The sequence below is a fragment of the Pelmatolapia mariae genome, linkage group LG17 (genome assembly GCF_036321145.2).
Source record: "Pelmatolapia mariae isolate MD_Pm_ZW linkage group LG17, Pm_UMD_F_2, whole genome shotgun sequence".
Lineage (NCBI taxonomy): Eukaryota > Metazoa > Chordata > Actinopteri > Cichliformes > Cichlidae > Pelmatolapia > Pelmatolapia mariae.
In genome coordinates this window covers 22,079,714-22,098,357 of record NC_086242.1, presented here as the reverse complement: position 1 = coordinate 22,098,357, position 18,644 = coordinate 22,079,714, and the positions used below count along the sequence as shown (strand labels likewise).

Genomic DNA, 18,644 nt, shown 5'->3' with positions numbered 1-18,644 from the left:
CTTCTGTGTATTGGCTTGTTATCCTATTGCACGACCCAAGCTTTAGCTTTAGAAAAGGTCATCTAGCATTTGATTTTAGAATACTCGGGAGTTCATGGTTTATGGAAGACTTGATGATTGCTGGGTATCCAGTTTCTGTGGTTGTAAATCAAGCCCAAATCATCAGCCCTCCACCAACATGCAGACAGTAGGTATGAGTTTTTTGTGCTGACAAATAAGCTAACCTGGTTCAAACACCCACTAACTGAGGCCTGTAGAGTCTGCATGATCTCAGTGTGGGGTTAATTTGCTGGAAATTTAATGTTCAAAATAGGACATGTGGAGGGTTGGTGTGACAGAGGAGGATATCAGGGATTTATTGAGATGAGGGTTAGGGTTGGGGTTAGGCAGATGATCTGCAGTGGTGACCCCTAAAGTGAGCAGCTGGAAGATGAAGAAGAATGATGGACTATTCCAGATGGGCAAAACATCATCCTTTATAGAGGTGCTCACACTTACTGATGATTAATCAATCAAGTAACATTGATTAGCTGCTACTTACCCAGTTAATTTCTGTGGAAGCAGTGAGTTTGGACCTTATTTTTCACATGATTTTTATTTTTAGTTTCTATATGTATTTTTATTTATTTATGATGTGAAATTGTTAGAAAGGAGAGACCTCTTAACATAACCCATTAACAAGAAATATCTGCTATCTGTTTTCATCAGAGACTGCAGAGATATAAAGGTTTAACAAAATGTCACCTGTGCGTGCCTCCAGACTGATGGGTTTAGACTGTAGCTTCCCACTGACAGTGACAGCCTGCAGCCTGTAGAGGGTGCCAGGTGTCAAACCAGCCAGCAGCAGAGAAGAAGAGCTAACTGGAACGCTGTAGTTCTGAACCACAACACTAAAAAGGAAAATACATGTTAATATTTGCACTGACATGAATAAAAGTTTAAGCAGACTGAATAAATGTATAACGAGGGACTTTAAAAGCAGCTGTAGATGTTGCTGGTTACACATACTGCATGATTGCAGTTTGACTTCTATCTGTTTTAAGACGTGGGCTGAAAGATGAATGATCTCAGACCTCGTGTAATGCTGTAGATTTAACATGTGTTTTAAATACCCTGGTCAAACAGAAATTACTGTAATAATTTCCTTATAGACACACCTATCCTGTAGCAACGTCAACGTGTACAAGTCTACATCTCCTGGTGGTTTTGTCCATGAGGCCTCAAGATTGTTGACGCCCATGTTTCTCAGAGTGAAGGCATGCAATTCCATGGGAACTGAAGACAAACAAAAACACATGAGGAACTTCAAGTAAATGAACATCTTCCCAAAATACTTAAACATTCCTTAAGCCATTCAAGAACACTTATCTCAGCATTCAGTTTTTTAACTTTTATTGTTCTATAAATGCTATTATTGTATGTTGTATTATATATCTATATATATATATATATATATATATATATATATATATATACATATATATATATAAATGGTAAATGGCCTGTATTTGTATAGCGCTATAGAGAGAGAGAGAGAGAGAGAGAGAGAGTTAATAGTCATTAAAATAGTTAAAATTACATTCTGATATTTTGAACAATATCATAATCTTTTCTGACACTGTACGTCATGTTCAGTTATCTGAGAAAAACTTTCCACATTTTTACATGCCAAAATCAGTTGAACTGGTGTTCTTTCCTACGGTACCTCGTGGGGACCTGCAGTTTTACTACCATCAACACACGGGCAGTGTAAAAACACACACCTGTTCTCCCCTCCACAGAAACAGAGGTGCTCAGTTTTCCACTTCTGGTTGTCACGGTAATGGTGTACAGTCTACCAGGTGTGAGGACATTGAAGGTGCACTCCCTCATATTTGGCTCCACCGTCCTGGTAGCCTCAGTGTTGTTACCTAGGAGACAGCAGGAAGTATAATGAAGAAAAATCACCTTTTTCTAACATTTAAGAGTCAAACTTTTGAAAATAGCAATGCTGATTTCAGAGAGTTTACAAAAAAAGAAAAAGACTGGTAGGCTGTACTGTTATTACCATGGTAAAGGGTGAGGAAGTAGCTGTCACGTGACCCCAAGGGGGAGTGGCTCCACATAGCACTGAGTGAGGTCTGATCAGAGTGCCGAATGTGGAGATCCAACACCGGAGCGGGAGCTGCAGAGACAGACGGAAAAGCAGCAAGTTTTACTACAAGTTGTTATTCTGGCACACCAGTACAGGAGCCCAGTTCAGCCCTTACTTTGAAGTGGTCAGATTAGTCGGTACCACAGGTCGAAGCTGAACTTCACAAGTATGATATGTACTATCATATGTATTTGTGCTGATATATTTCTGACCTGTTGATCCCTCACAGCTACTCTCAGCTGTCAGTCCTCCACTCTCCACTCTCAACACAACTCTGTACGTCCTCCCTGGTGTTAGTCCTGCTCTGGGGATGCTGAAGTTCACTGCCTCCTGGTCCAGAGATGTGCTGACTACCTGTTGAGAGCCATCAAATAGGAACAGCCTGTAGTTCTCCCAGTGACCAGCTGGAGGCAACCAAGCCAGGAAGAGGCCACCAGAGGCAGAGGGAGACAAGGTGAGGAGGGATGCTGGAGCTGGAGCTGGAGACAAGAAGACGCCAGGGTGAGGGGAAAGGGGGGAAACAAAGAAAAAAAATAAACGGCAGCTTCATTTCATCATCTCACCTGTCCTGACAGTGATTTCTGATTGGTTTGTCAGTCTGCCGCTCCTAGAAGTCACTGTGAGCTGATAGGCTGAGCCAGGAGTCAGCTGATGGATGGTGACCTCTGTGACGTTCCCAGGCAGGGTGGTCTCCCAGAGCCTCGTGCCATTGGATGTGAGCATGACGATGAGAGCGTCCAGGTCGCCTTTGGGCTTTTGCCACGACAACAGCAAGCTGGTGCTATTCTCGTAGTTAGTGGTGAGGTTGGAAACAGCAGAAGGCACTAAAGAGAAAAGAGACTCAAATGTAACACTTACTTCTTTTCTATTTTTCTTTGCTGTCTTCCTGATTTGTTTCCTTTACTGTTTCACTCTCTCCTTTTTTTTCCTTTTGTTCCATTGGAACTTGTTTCCTTCTTTATTTCCTTTCCTTGTTTCTGTTTTTCTGACTGTCCTTGTTTTTTTTTCCTTCTTTTCTTTCTGCTGTCTAAATTTTGTTTAATTCCTTCATTTTATTTCTTTTTCTCTCTTGCTTTTTGTGGTTTTGCTTTTTCTGCTTTCACTCCTTCCTGTCTTGTTTCCTTGTTTTGCTTTCCTTTCATTTCTTTCTTTATCTTGTATCTTTTGCTTTTTGCCTTTCCATCTTTTTTATCCCTTCATTCATTCACTCATTTACCTCTTTCCTCCTGTCATCACTTTTCCCCCTCTCGCTCTCCTCCCTCACCTGTCTGAGCCTCGATGGTCTGGCTGTTTTGCAGCTTGCCGCCCTCTGTCACCACAGTAATGTTGTACAGTCGACCTGGCACCAGGCCGTTTAGTGTGTGTCGCGTTGTTGTGCTCCCTAAAGTCTCGTTCCTCAGCAGACCTGCAGACATCACAGTGGAGAAGAAGTTGAGAGGCTGAAAGCTTCAGACTGCTTGAAACAATCAGCTAAAAGCAGTTTTTTTCTGTTCTTCAATCTGAAAGAGCCTGAAATGTAAACTCACTCATGGTGCCTTATTTTAAACTGTGAATCATGCAGAGCTACTCTGGTAGAGTCCAGGATTAAAAGTATGGAAACGCTGAGAGTGGATGATTGCATCAGGGCTGTTTCTTTTGAGGACACGGATGATCATAAGCAGTTAGAAACATCACAGACGTACCGGACTGATCTGGAATCTCAGACTGTTCCCACAGCTGAAGCCTGAAGCGCTGCGTCCTCCCGTTTCCGGCCTGCCAGGAAAGACTTAGACTGCTGCAGGTCCTGGATGTCACTGCCAGGCCGATCACCGCCGAGGGCTCTGAGACAAGAGCAAATTAAACATTAAACTAAATAATTCAATTTACAGCCCGCTTTAACCTTTTGCCTTGCATGCTTATTTCATTTAATCATTTGTACCTCTTCCAGCTTTTGTAAGGTTAAGTGCGAAGACTTGCGAGCGTTTAAATGCCCATTTAGGCTGGCTGTTCTGATTTTTGTTGTTTACTCCCCCCCAACCCCCGACGTTTGTTTGTTTTTTGTTTTTTTTAAAGAAAAGCTAATTGCAGAAAATTTAACTGTTTATTTGTGGAGATTGTGATGACTGTATTTGACCTCAGACTGGAGTGGCTGGTGAGTACTTTTTTAACAACCTTGTGAGGCTGCAGAGAGGCGATGTGGGAGAAATTCAAACAGGCATATGTGTGTGTGTGTGTGTGTGTGTGTGTGTGTGTGTGTGTGTGTGTGTGTGTGTGTGTGTGTCAGCAGGCCTCCCATGATGTTCAGACTTTGATGACAAGGCCACGGATGGATGCGATGAATCCTTTTCCTGCTGAAACCTCCCTGCAGTCCAAGTGACCTTCATGTTCAAAATATATAATTTACCTTAAAGGAACAGTCCCACTGTTTCAGACACAACATGGAGCTCTTCCATGTTCGAGCTCAACACATCCTTTGGTTAGATGACAACCACAACATCAGTGGACGCAAACACAATGCTGTAACATAGCACATGTGAACATGGTGCAGGTCGAGGCCCGTTTAGCATCCACAGTTATTTCTTTGTTCTTTGTTTAAACTTTTCTGACCCACAAAGCTACGACTGGTCTGAAGAATTTAGGACTGGTTCTGTACGTGGAGCCAGTTGCAGCCCTCTTCCTAAAACTGCTGTGAAGAAATGCCACCATGCTAATGGTTAAAGGCTACAAAGAAGTAAAGACATGGCATCAACATAGACCTTCACTGTGAAATGATTAGGAGTATCTTTACTCTGTAACTGGCAGACATACATGAACACTTTAAGAACTCTCTCATAACCTGAACCCGACATTAAAGTTTTTCCTCTGTTGCCAACCAACTCTCTGAAATAAGTGCAAGAAAGCTCGACACCACCCATAGTTCAGAGCAGAGAGCTTGTATTTGTTTCCAATAGCCTGAACATGATTTATGAAATTTGACCCATTTTCTGTTACTATATGGGATAAAAATCAATGTCAATAAATGATAACAGTTGCTTTTTTATAGAAACTGTTAGCATTCATACATCTGCTGCTTAAGTCTGAAGTCAATCGTTTTCAGGTTCACATTCTCAAATCAAATAAACACAGAGTTAAAATTATTTCAGCTCCAATAAAATCATCAGTGTGTCTTCTCTCCAGGAGCTATAATAATTTAATTTTAATTTTTATTTATTTATTTAGGACAGTGCATGTTAATGAACATAAATGTAAAAGAAATTATATGAATGTAAATATGCCAGATTATAGCCAAGGGCTAATTTCCATCTGTTGTCCTTAAACATAAAAAAGTAGACATAATAATTCATAAAAATTCATAATTCATTCATAATAAAAACTCCATCACCAAACTCACACATACACACCATTCTGTTCCCAAATAAAACATTAAAACTATACAACTTATACATGATCACACACTTGTGTGTGTGAACTTCTACGACAAACAGGACTGATGAGGTTTTAGTTTTAGAAACATATTATCTATGAGGTCTTATCTTAAAGACCTCATTGTACTTTTCTTCTGTCTTCCTCCCCTTACACCCAGCCAGCCACAGCAGATGGCCACCCCTCCCTGAGCCTGATTCTGCTGGAGGTTTCTTCCTATTGTAACCCATGGTTATTTTATTGCCAATTGTATTCTATTTTTATTCTAATTTGAAGTGTTACTGTTTTGTTTAGTGTTGAGTTTTCCCATTTACCGTGAATGCACCATAGCGCTGTGCGTGGTGACTTTCTTTCACTGCATCCGCCTGCACGGAGCTAGATGCGCAAAGCTGTGTGGAGATTCAGTCCTGTAACTCGTTGCGCTACGGAACTAATGTTTTCTTTGAAGAATATCCTGGTGCGTCTCACAGTTGTAGATTAAGTTGTGATTCACAGTCCAGTTTCTGAGTATAAAACCAGTCAGGATACTATGTTGTCGAAGATGTGATGTTTGTCGCAGCACCTGCTAACGATTCCTTAGCTATGTTAACCTGTGGAAGGTATGCTAGCGTACCCACATGTGCTCCCTGGGCTAATGCGCTTACATGTGAAGTTTCCTTGCAAACTCCTTTGACAGCTAACACACCACGTGAGACACTTTTCATGCTTCATGATTTGCAGTGAAATGTATTTTTTTGTCGTTGATAAATTGTTATTGGCCAATAAGAACTGTATAGATGTGTGATGTGTGGAAAAAAAAAAGGATAACACTAGAGAAATATGTGTTTTATTTTACAAGCGAAGTGATTGCTCTGCACGTTGTGTGCAGGCTGTTTTTTTATGTGGTAGAAATCTGCTGCAAGGACCGAGCGGTGCCATCTAAGGACTGGATGCCACTGGAGGTGCCTAGAAAGGACGTTCGCAATCTGAAAGCCACCTGTTTCCTTGGAGGGTGGTAGGATACAACGATTTGCAATTTTTTTAAGGATTAACGTTTTTACTGAGATCTCAGGACGCTTTATGTTGTTACTTTTTTCCTTTTTGGGTCAGATCTGATTCCACTTAACACAAAAAAACTGATGCATCTAAAAGCAAACCAGTGACTAAAGACAATCCAAATAACTTGAACACTTACTATGAACACTGAATACGAAGTGCACTGAACTGAAAGGACAGCCTACCTAATACATTTATGGACACTTTAAGTGATATATTGTACATTGTTGAAGATTACATGTTTGAGATGATTTAAATGTTTTGTTCATGTCTATGTTTTAGACCATTTAAATGTTGAATACACTCAAATCACTTTTTTCCCTTTAAGTTGTTGTCAGTGTCTCATTCTGAGTGAAGGGTGTTTCCTTCTTTAAGTTGAGTTACCACTGCCAGTCTCCTTACGATCCTAACCTAACTGAACCCAACAAGAGTAGATTCTCAAATATTGTTTTTTCCTTGACTTTGGATGACAGATTAGTGTGGATCTGACAGATTTTTTGACTACTCAGTTAAAAAGGGTGACACTATTGAAAGGGAGTTTTTCTTTCCCACTATCACCAAGTGCTTGAGCATAGTTTGATGGTCAGGGTTTTCCCTGTTTTATTGTAGAATCTTTACCTTACAATATAAAGCACCTTGGCAAAACTGCTGTTGTGATTTGGTGGTATATAATTAAAACTGAAATTAGCTACTTAGTTTTTATCTGGAGAGGATATACCATGTTCTGACTTTCTTTCTAAAAAGTCTTAAATGTAGAGTACTGCTATAACTTTGCCATAAATTTTGACAAAAATAAAGATGAAAACTAAATAATGATGTTTGGAAGGTCAGTATAGTTGTGCTAGTTTATATAATGATTTGATATGTTTTAGCCTACCTCGTGACTAGCTACAGATCTAAGACTAATATAAAAACACTGGCACAAGGAAGATGGAGGATGGGCGTTAAACTGTTCTCAGTAATAGTTAATGTTGAGGACAAACAGACAAACGTCTTCATATGACAGGAAGAAGATCCCAAAAACAGACCAAACTTCAGACCATGACTTCTGACATGATCCTTCACGCAACAACTTAGTTAAATATAAAACCAAAGTCGGGATTAAGAAAGCTTGAATAATCTAGCAAGCTACAGGTGGATGGTTCTGTATCTAAAGATATCTTCAAGTATCTTCAATACTAAGTTTCTATGTTCTTTGAGACGTGAGACAGTTGCCTGTTTCATAGTTTGATTTTTCAACCAACCAACCAACCAAGCCGGTAACCAAATAAATACATGTGATGTCTACTATAAAACTTGAGGACGGAGGTAAAAATATTTGACCAGTCCACTAAAGGTCAGTGGATGTAACAGTCGGCATGCCACAAAGATAAGAAACCACAAACGCCACAGTAGAAGTGTTTTGCATTTCTGAGAAGGTTACTGTCGGGACTCGATTGGGTGCAGCAACACCCAGTTTTCCCCAAACTCAACACACACATGAACACAAACACACACTTATACACACCTTCACACCCTTTCCCAGTGCTTCCCACAGAACAAAGAAACAATGGAGGCAGGAAATGGCTGAACCCTGAGCTCTGCCCACGATGGAAATACACACTGAGGGTTCAACTTCTGTTCTGGACTCCCGCCAGCGTGGAGACACAACACACACACATGCATTTACTTTAACAACTCTATCACTCTCTCTCAGCAGGGCAGGGGTTCCTGTAGCTAATCACAGAGCTGCAGAGAGGGGAAGCTGCATGACATTAACTCTGAGATACACAAAGACACGGAGGTCGAGTCCTGTTGGTTCACTTCAAACGCGAGAGGGCAGAGGAGATGGAAACAATGCAATGAAACAGAAAACAATAGAGTATTAGCTCCACTATAGTGAATGGGGTTTAAGTCTGTGAACCGGTGCAGGTATGGTATGTTTAGCACCGTGTCAAATAAAATAAAAATTCATCATGCCCTAATAAAACTACAAGAAGTAGCAGAAATGTGACACGTTCAACATAAATTAATCGTGTATTTGTAATCAAAATTACTGAGTAATCTAAGTAAGTAATGAGTATGCACATGAATATGGATACTTCCGTCATCAGTATGTATCTTTTATGAATATCTTAAATTTTTGACACATCTAGATGGTATCGGGACTTACTGGTGTGCACGGTGATGTTTGCAGACTCCTGATCTGTCTTCGACTGCACCTGCAGCTGGTAGGTGGTCCCAGGCTCCAGGTGATCCAGAACACAGGTGGAAACTTCTCTCATGCTCTTGTTTCCTCCCGCTTCGACTCCTAGCTGGTCGGTTCCTACATGATGTGCTCTGCTTGAACCCTCCACCGCCTCCTCTTCTCTTGTTCTTTGCCTACACTCGATGCCATCTGTATCTGGAGAGGTCACATTGAAAGAGCAGTTCTGTCCAGGTGTGCTCACAGTCAGTGATATGGAGTCCAGACTGGATACCGGTTCAGATAAGGAGATGCTACATGGTGAAGAAGCTACATTTTCCTCTGCGGGAGCTGCGCTGCTTCCATTCTGACAGAAAAAGATCAGACATCAGTGAGAAGAAACATTGAGAGGAAAATTTTAGAAATAAAAGCATAACATGAGTTTTTTCCAGGTGTTTGTGACCAAAAGGTACACCAGTTAATACTGGGGAAAAAACCTCAGTGCCTGAGCAAGGAAACCAAAAGCTGCATTTCTCCACTTGAGGCTTCAAAAGTGAGTCAGTCCTCATAGACTTCATTGTTAGAGCTTTACAGGAGTCATACCTTTTGGTGTATTTCTAATCATCTGATCAATTTGATACAATTAACTCCTGTGCAGTTAATTGTATCAAACAGTCTATAAAGTTTGAGCCATGGTGGCCCTGAGAGGTCAAGTGCACTGCAACTAAAGAAAAATTAAGAAAACACCAGCAAACGCACATGAAGCAAAAGTTGAATTAACAAGAAGTTGAATTTAAAAAAAAAAAAAAAATATATATATATATATATATACATATATATATATATATATATATATAAAGGAAAAGAAAATCTCACAAAACACAGCGGAAGTCTTTTTGGGGATGCAATATTTCTGATGGAACAGCTGCAGAAGTGACAGAAAAAAAAACTATGCTACAGAAAGGATGCAGGTAAAGTGTGTTTAAATGGGATGAGTTGTTTAATATTGTAATTATATGTTCGCTTCTAGCCGTTTACCATTAGCTCGTCACTTCTGTCTCCCCAAAAACACCTCCGTTGTGTTTTGTGAGGATGTCTTTTGTGAGCTGATGTTGTCTTTTCTGCCTTGAGTTGCAGTGCATTTGACCTCTCAGGTCCACCGTACTGAAATTCTGAGAACTGATTCTGGATGTTGCTGAGCACTAATGAGCAGGTCTCTGAATCTGTTAGCCAATACCACCCTATCATCCAAATATGGTTAACAGTTTCTACAGACATGTTGATGCTGGAGCGTTCAGGAATCTGCAGCCTGTTTTCCATAAGGGAGGAAACAACAGACTTTTATAGTCTGCTTTCAAGTCTACAGGAGGCTCATTCCCAAAATGAAGACGTTGGGCGTTGCTGTACTTTGATCCCATTGTTCTGATAACTTTCTGAAGTTCTGGCTACAGAGGAGCCAAAACTGAAGTAGTAGTCAGGTCATGAGTCCAAATTTTCCCCACCCTTCTTAATTTTGATCAGCAAACAAAAACATTTTTTTCATTTTTCTTTAATATTTTCTGGTTTCCAAACATTTTTGTGATTTTGACTCACACATGAATAGGGGCATACTTTGGTGTTGATGCTCCAACCACTGAGAGGTAAGAGCCCAGTTTGACCTGCAAAGTTGACGCTGGGAAGTAAGGGGGGTGGTGTAAGTTGAGCGGCTATTTTTAGAGACCTTTCTGGACCTTGTTCTGTAGTTTGTTTTTTTCCTACTTGTTTTTGGCTTTCAATTTAACTCACTGATTAGGTTCAGACCCTAAAAACAGCTCAACTGGGTTTAGGAAAGGATCACAGATGGACACAGTGATACCACCAGTTGCATTTTGAAGAGTGCTAAGTTATCAGCTAATGCCAGCTAAATCAGTTAGCACGCTGCATCCATAGACTGTATGGGAGCATCACACAGACTCCTGCTAATCAGTGCTCTGTAACATCCAAATAAAATCATAGAATATAACTCCTCAAAACTGCAGCTCAGACATCTTGGACGGTCTGTTAGTACAATAACCTCACAGCAGCCATATTAGTGGTCAGATAATGTCATTAAAAATGCTCCACAACGCTCCAACAGCACAAACACGGTCCAGAGGTCCAGTTCAGTGACTCCAGTTAATTGAGGCGAAGCCTAGCACACAGCTAGCAGCTCCAGCCACCTGTGCCACCGTCCATTTATCAGTCAAAGAGACCAGGCCCCCAACAATGCCAACTGTAAGCCAATTTAAAGAGGTAAGTTATAAAAACATTCTGTACAATTGTTATGACGAGACTAAATTAGCTACAGAGACCAATGCATGCTGTGAACGTATTTATACATAATTCCTGCTTTAAAGTTGAGTATTTTAAAACGTTTATAGGGACTGACTTGCTTTTGAACCCTCAAGTAGACATCAGTGGAACAGCAGATTTTGTCTAACGGCCCCAGAGGTTGCTACTTGGCCAACAACATTAATAAGCTTTGAGATTCACACACCTTTATCACCAATGTAATATCCCACTCTGTCAAGCTACACACCAATGGACACTTTGTGTGTGACTTAGTCATACCAGCAGTGCAGCTTTGACAAAACAGCATTAATTCATGAGACTGAGGTGCACAAAGCTATCAAAGCGTCACCCAAAATGAGCAAAAATAGAATCAAATTTATTTGGTTCACCTCATGAGGGTCCAATCAGAAATGGCAGAAACTGACCGATCAAACCAACAAGCTTTTTAGCAACTACTGTCAGTGTCTGCTGCGAAGTATAAAGATTAAGAGTTTATTTTAGTAACAGGGCTGATTTTAAGGCTTTGAGAGCTGCAGAGTTTCTGAAGTATCCACCGCACGGACAGTTATTCAGCTGTGCTATTTAAAGAGCTGCGACTGCATGTTTGTGCGTTTTTATCACATTTTGGGTTTGGCTGTTGAACTGACCTCCTTTGTACTATGATAATAAAGTTGGAGATAGTTGCTTCTGAGCTTTTTGTCCTCAAATTTTGGCCAGCATAAGAGAAAATAAAACAATTTGTCACTGATAATGAAGTTCAGGGAGTTCAGAGACAACAATGCGGCAATGAGGCGACAGTCAGGAAGAGAAGGAAGTGCGACCGAGGAAAATGAGACTGTATAAATGTTGGTGTAACTTACTAATCACAGAAGTAGCAGCGTGAGGTTATGTTTAAATAAACCTTCAATCTGCTTTGATATACTTTGATTTAATTGGAATTCTTTATTAATAAAGAAATGCCTGAACTGCCCCCAAACACTAATGTGAGCTAAACCTTGGCTTACTGTGAGGTCAGACTCATTAACCCTGTCCTACCCAGATAACTGACGGTGAGACTAGTCTGGGCTTCATTTTGCAAAAGTTAAGCACTGGAAAATGTGTGCTATGACATGTCCAAATGTGGCCCACATGTCATAGCACACCTCATATGTGGCACATCATCGTTAAACCTCTGGGAGATTTCAGGCAGTCAGTCAAAGTCAAATATGGCCCAAGCAAAACTGTACAGGAGCCAAACCTTCACTGCTACTTGGGTAAACCTGCTGATGTGCAGTTTTTGGTTTCAGCCAACAATCATCAGAGTGTAAACCTGAAGACACTGGCTAGAAGTAAAATGTTCTTTTCAGTGTTTCTTTCACTGAACAAACATAAAGAAACATGAAACTGAAGCAATGATAATAAGAACATCCCATTTTTTTTACTTCTGAAAACAAAATACATATTTATGATTTGGAACTGTAATCTAGAAATGCATTCATCAGGAGCATGTGTTTCTTCTCTGCTTTTCTGCAATCACATCCCTGGTTTAGCGCCGAACATGGTCAGCGGGAAGCGACTTGCTTGTTTGAGTGTTTTAAAGTGGATGGAGGTATATTTAATGAAGTGAACCGTGGAAAAACGTTTTAGATTGTGTAAATGCTCCATCACATGTTGGAGCTCAAAGCAACACAAAGAGAGATGGCACTTTATGAGGTTTCCATTTGCAGTAACAGGTGTCACCAAAGAAGACAAACTGTATCGCACAAACTTGTTTGTATCGGACTCAAAGTCTAAATTATAATTTTTAATGGGTTCATTTCAAATAAAGTCCCATACATTTTGGCAGTTTTCTTGATTAAACATTTCCATTTTGGTGTTTAGAACAGGTCAAAATCCTTTGAAAAGTGTTGAATGTTAATCAAATCAAACACTATGCATAGTTCACCGGTGACCTGATGGATGCTAACGCCAAGATTTGTTTGTCATGAAGACAAATCTTTCTTAAAAGGATGAAAAATACAGACAGATATATATATATATATATATATATATATATATATATATATATATATATATATATGATAGATATATAGATAGATATTATTATATTATATTTGGATATATTTGGTTGGTTTAAGACAAAGTTTGCTGTTATATCTCAAGTTTTCTAACTAAAAATGACAAAGTCCTTAAAGCTTGACATGAAGATAAATTAACCTGTTTTCATCTTTTTAGGCTAAACACTGAATCTACATTATATAACATCTCACATGGATTTCATTTGATTTATCTCATTGCGTTTAATTTTATTCACATCTGACTTCTTTGTTATTTAAAATGTAAAAAAAGAAGGGCCAGTTTTATTTTGCATTTTAATTTAAAGAACTGAAAGAAACCATAATTTAATATTTGCTCATCTTGCATTGGGCACATTTTTGAACAGAGTCACGGAGACTTGGTCACAAAACACTTTGTTTCTTTTCGTGTTGCATTTTTGTAAAAGTCCATGAAATATAGCATGCAGAGTGATCAAAGTTAATCAAAAGAGTAACTTATATCGCACAAGGTTGATATCACATCTGAAGCTACTTATGTATGTGCTCGTTTTCTACACAGATCATGACCGTCAGACTGACCTGATGCTGCAGCAGCAGCAGCAGCAGCGAGGTGAACCGCAGACAGCAGAAATAACTGCAAACTTTACATTTCAGCATTTTGATCCTGTCTCAGATCCCCACGCGGACCATGCACCACCATAATCCTGAGCCTGAGGTAGGACGGGTGTGTTTGTATTCACTGTTTCAGGTGGATGGTAGAAAATATCCTTCTCTTTAGTCTCTTTTGTGTTCAGCAAAGAATCCAAGTCCTGATAGGAAACCGAAGAAAAATGTTGAAAAAAAAAAGTGGTTAAACGTCCTTTTTAATATCTTTTAAAAATTATTCCTTTTTAGACAAAAAATTTTAATTTTCCCAGGAAATGTGGTTTTATTTATCCGTCGTCTCTGCTCTGCCTCGTGTCCATCCTCTCCTTAAACCTCTCAGAGTAAAACAGCCTTTCCCCTCTTTGCGCTCCCTGTCTCACCAGCTGTATGTCTCTCTTCCTGCCTGTCTGTCTGTCACTCTATAGTGTTGAGGTTGGGACTCAGTAGCGGACTTCCTCAATCAGGCCAACAGACCTGTGAGTCACTGCAAAGGCACGACTACAAACCCAGCCTGGATGGAGGCTAAAAATAGGCCTGCAACTACAATAGCAGCACACCTTGATGCACTGACAGCAGAGGTAGATGTTAAAAATAGAGACGAGTGTTTGATTAAATCTCATTGAGACTGAAGTTTAAAGTTTGCTCCGTCTCTCTTTTTTAGTGACAGCTTTGTCTTTGGATGCAGCTCCATTAGTAACTTCGCTGTTTCTGTGGGTCTATATTCAGCTCAGCTCTATATTCAGCTCTAACAAGTCTTCTATTGAGTAGGTTTACAAGCTAAACGCCAAGTGACCGTTACTCTCTTCAATGGCAAGTGACCTGCTGGATATTCAGAGAGCATAAAACCAGTGCATCAAAGAGCTGGGGAATTATTTTTATAGAGCCAACATCAATGATGATTATATTCATATAAGAATTTATATGTATGACTAAACTCTATCTTAAGAAAAGATATAATCCATAAAGTAAATGCCCATGTAGTGGCTAGAATTTTGTTTGCACTGACAACAACAGGTCTCATTCTCAACAGGTGTTGGACTCCACCAGCACTGCACTTTGTCCACAATTCTTTTTAGGTATTTGTCGGCAGCCTTTCGTGAAAAGGTTCCTGTTAGGTGGTATATTTAAGGTGGCCCAAGGATTGCTTCACTGAGTGATGAACTCTGGCTTGCCCTGCAGCAGTTTGCAGCTGAGTGCAAATCAAGGAGTAAGGGTTAGTACCTCAAAGCCTGAGGGCATGGACACTTCCTGGACACCAGCTAGATAATATACTCCATGGATTACTACCAGGAGCAGGCCAACCCAGGACGTGCTGGATTATGTTTCTTGGCTGGCTCGGTGTCCCTGCAGTGGAGTTAGAGGCCTCATTTAGGGAGGGGGAGGTCTGGGCATTTCTGGTTACACTGTGGTCACCATGACATGGACCAAGATAAGCATCAGAAAATGGATTGATGGTTTAATAGGTCAGTATAACGAGACAGAGCCATGGTTTATTTAATGGATATGCATTAAATATATGCAACCAACACTTCTCAAAAGGAGCAACGTGACAGCGAGGGGGCTCCACTTCTTCTAAGTTTTACGACTACCAGCGATCAGCTGCCGAGTGCTTACAGGCAAGTTTCCATCATCCATGCAAACTACAGACAACCGTGTCAACCTGCGAGCAACCAAAGCATTCACAAGGAGATTTTTGGTGCATCATCTTCTAATTTCGCCTAACAAAGGCCACCAACCTCAGGGAATACACAGCATTCCCTAGTGAGGACCCCAAGGGGGCCCGCTAACCAGTGTCTGAGACACAGTAATGGACAAAGTGGTTTTCCAACAACCACAGTTTTTTTTTTTCCATAGCAGAATTTTAACATAGAAGCCTAACACATCCTTACATGTGTGACAAACTGCTAAATACTGGAAATCAAATTTCAGCTTTTCCATTTTTCACTGTACAACTTTTATCTTGTAGTTTCAATAAATACAAGTCAAAATAATAAATACCATGAAAGTTATGTTGGAAAATTCAGATTTGTTGGTTCTTGTCTGTAATGCCTAATTAGCTATAATTGTGCTTTCAGGCCTCTGGTTTGCTTTCTAGCATGATGGAGTTTTGTTTATATTATCTTTGTAAAAAACGTAATAATTCTAATTCAGTTTTGTGTTATGAATTTCTCTACTGTTTCCCCTTTTCCTCCCAAAATACATACACTTAATTATCCACGATAACAAGACAATGATCGGTAGATTTCTGGCCAGGGCTGCCAAAGATCAAATCTGAGCCAGAAAAGGTCAAAGTCGACTTCTTTATGAAGCAGTGTTACAAGTTAAAGGCCAAACTCCTTTTGTTTCAGTTGGTTTGATCCACATTTAGTCATCCCCACCTCTTTCCTTCCTTCCTGTTCCCCTCCTCTCTCTCTTTTAATCATAGTTTCTAGGAACAAAAATTTTCAGCTCTACACAAGTTAGTCTTTAGTGTGACTCTGACCATTAAACATTTCATTTTATGGAATCTGGTTAATTTCTATGCAACAGTTTGCGCAGGGGTTACTCTCAAATATTTTACTGTATACTACAAGTTTCTGTCCCAAAGTAAGCTCTATAAATGTGTGTCACTTTTTCATGTCATGCTGACCACTTCACTCACCTCCTTCTCCCAGTCTCTGTTCAAATGTGACTTTTAGGTGTTTTTGTAACACCACATTGCTCACATTCCTCAAAAAGATTTGCACATACAAATACATGATGCTTAATTTAGAAACTGAGACAACTCCCTCTAAAAATTCCCCATTTAAATTTTTTTAGCTGCTGTTTATTGAGAAGATGCCGATTAAATGCTGGGATTAAAACTTTAAATTTAACCACAGTAAATTAACGTATCTCAATGTTTCCAGAATCCCTACATATACTATTAAATAATAGTGTAAATATTTTTTTCCATTTATGTCTTTCTTCACTGATACACTTTGTAAGTTGAAGTTCTTTTGATTTCTTTTAACAACTGTTGTATTATAATATTATTGTCATATTAGGTTGATTATATAAATTTCCATTTGCTATACCAGACTAGGTATTATATGAACATGTTTTTGTGGCCTTCAGTACCAAACATATTTCCTGTGTTTCTTGATATTTACATGCTGAATATTTTTATCAGCACATCCTTATTTTGTTGTTGTCATCACTGCTTCTTGATTTATTAAAGTACATAAAAAGTAAAAAAAATTAATAATAAGATAAAAATATTTAATGTCATCGCATAACTTCAGCATTTAAATGTCAACATTTGGCAACCAGATGTTCCAATCCTGCACCCCAGACAGCTTTACGCCATGTAAGACTTTACAGAGAAGTAACTGAAGTTATTTTCAAGGTTTAGATATTTTGTGGGATATCACATGAAAAAAAAAAAACCCTGCTAATATACATCGTAAATATAAAGCAGTATTTTTGCTGCAGAACATTTGTGAAATGAAAATATTATTACTTATGTAATTATAGTCTGCTTATAATCACAGACTGAAATTATATGTTTGAGATGTTCAGGGAAACTATTTTTGCATTTTTTCCAGTTACTTCTGAAAATGGGGTCAAGGTCAGAGGTCGAATGGGACATGATATTTAGATGCAAACTATAACGTGATAGTTTGAATGCCCACATAGCAGTGCCATTTCCTAAATGTTACCAATATAAACATAGGCAGCAAAATTTTAAACAAAGTTATAAAAACAAAAGACATTTTATGAAAATTTGAGCTTGAAAAGGTCTGAGGTCCATAGTCAAATATTTAGAATCCTCATATCATCCTATATGTCTATGTGTTGTCAATACAAACAGTGGCAGTAATAAACAGTTTAAAAACAGCTCTATATGGCCTTTTATTATCATTTTGACCTTCAGATCAATCTACTATCCCTGAAGGAGAGGTCAGAGGTCAGCTACACAATATATACCGTACTCGTAAGGAAATTGATAAGTTAGACACCGCTGAACGACACAGGAAGTCATTCGTGCCTGTGGCTCTGTCTCTGTACAGTTCCTCCATCTAAAGCACGAGTACACACTGCAGTAGCTGCACACTGTCACATCCTCCACAGAGAAAATTACAGTCAGTATGATAAGATAGGCACTTTCAAATTTATCTCGTTCAATTTTGTGTAAGACTTTGGAATATTTATACATCAGAGCTATTTGTATTCAATAGAGCTATTTTGTAATTTTTTGTATTATTTATTATTAGTACTTTAACTAGTGAGTTATGTTCGTACTATCTTCGAGCAACCGTACCCTCATAATTTTCTCTGGGATTTATAAAGTATTCTGTTTTTGTCAATTTGTAACTATAAAAAAAAAATCACTAAATCACTTCACCCTGAAGACCTTAATTTGAATGGACTGTTAACATGATCCCACTCTACACTCCTACAAACTTTTATCAGAATTCATACAAAACTTTGAAGTATTGTATTTACAGATGGAAAAAAACCAACACCATTAATCGAACACTGTTGTTAAATCCTATCTGAATTAAAGCTGAAAGTCTGCATGCCCATCACGTTATTAATGTTTGATGTAAAACTTTAAAAATTGTCTCACTGTCCAAATATTTATGGCCCTGCCGGTATCTGGTTTTAAATCTACAGAAACGTTTAGACAACAATATAATCTGTCAATTTTTATACAAGTCCTTGCTGCTGCAATACTCCCACATGTTTGATTCCTCTATTCAAGTTAGTGTACAATACACATGTAAAAACCTTGGATATTATTTGGACAAAATAAATTTAGGTCCTCTATTTGTATTTGCCTATATGCTGCCACCTCAGTTCTGGCAACATTCAATTATGGATTTAGATGGATTATAAACACAAACCTAGAAAGAGTCAATCCAGATAAGCAAGCAGGAATCCAAATTTTCATGTC

General features: G+C 39.1%; 1 protein-coding gene across 1 annotated transcript in view; it reads right to left on the bottom strand.

Moving 5' to 3' along the window:
• The window catches only part of LOC134615639 (receptor-type tyrosine-protein phosphatase beta-like), a 38,325-nt gene extending 24,228 nt beyond the window's left edge, over positions 1 to 14,097 (bottom strand). The window contains exons 1-10 of the mRNA XM_063460205.1: positions 13,661 to 14,097; positions 8,724 to 9,102; positions 3,817 to 3,954; positions 3,399 to 3,539; positions 2,698 to 2,958; positions 2,347 to 2,613; positions 2,048 to 2,164; positions 1,764 to 1,910; positions 1,158 to 1,275; positions 745 to 890 (exon numbers count right to left, since the gene is read on the bottom strand). Coding sequence (XP_063316275.1) covers positions 745 to 890; positions 1,158 to 1,275; positions 1,764 to 1,910; positions 2,048 to 2,164; positions 2,347 to 2,613; positions 2,698 to 2,958; positions 3,399 to 3,539; positions 3,817 to 3,954; positions 8,724 to 9,102; positions 13,661 to 13,738 — 1,792 coding nt within the window. The 5' untranslated portion in view covers positions 13,739 to 14,097. The remainder of the gene's footprint in view (positions 1 to 744; positions 891 to 1,157; positions 1,276 to 1,763; positions 1,911 to 2,047; positions 2,165 to 2,346; positions 2,614 to 2,697; positions 2,959 to 3,398; positions 3,540 to 3,816; positions 3,955 to 8,723; positions 9,103 to 13,660) is intronic.
• Between the last annotated feature and the right edge of the window lie 4,547 nt (positions 14,098 to 18,644).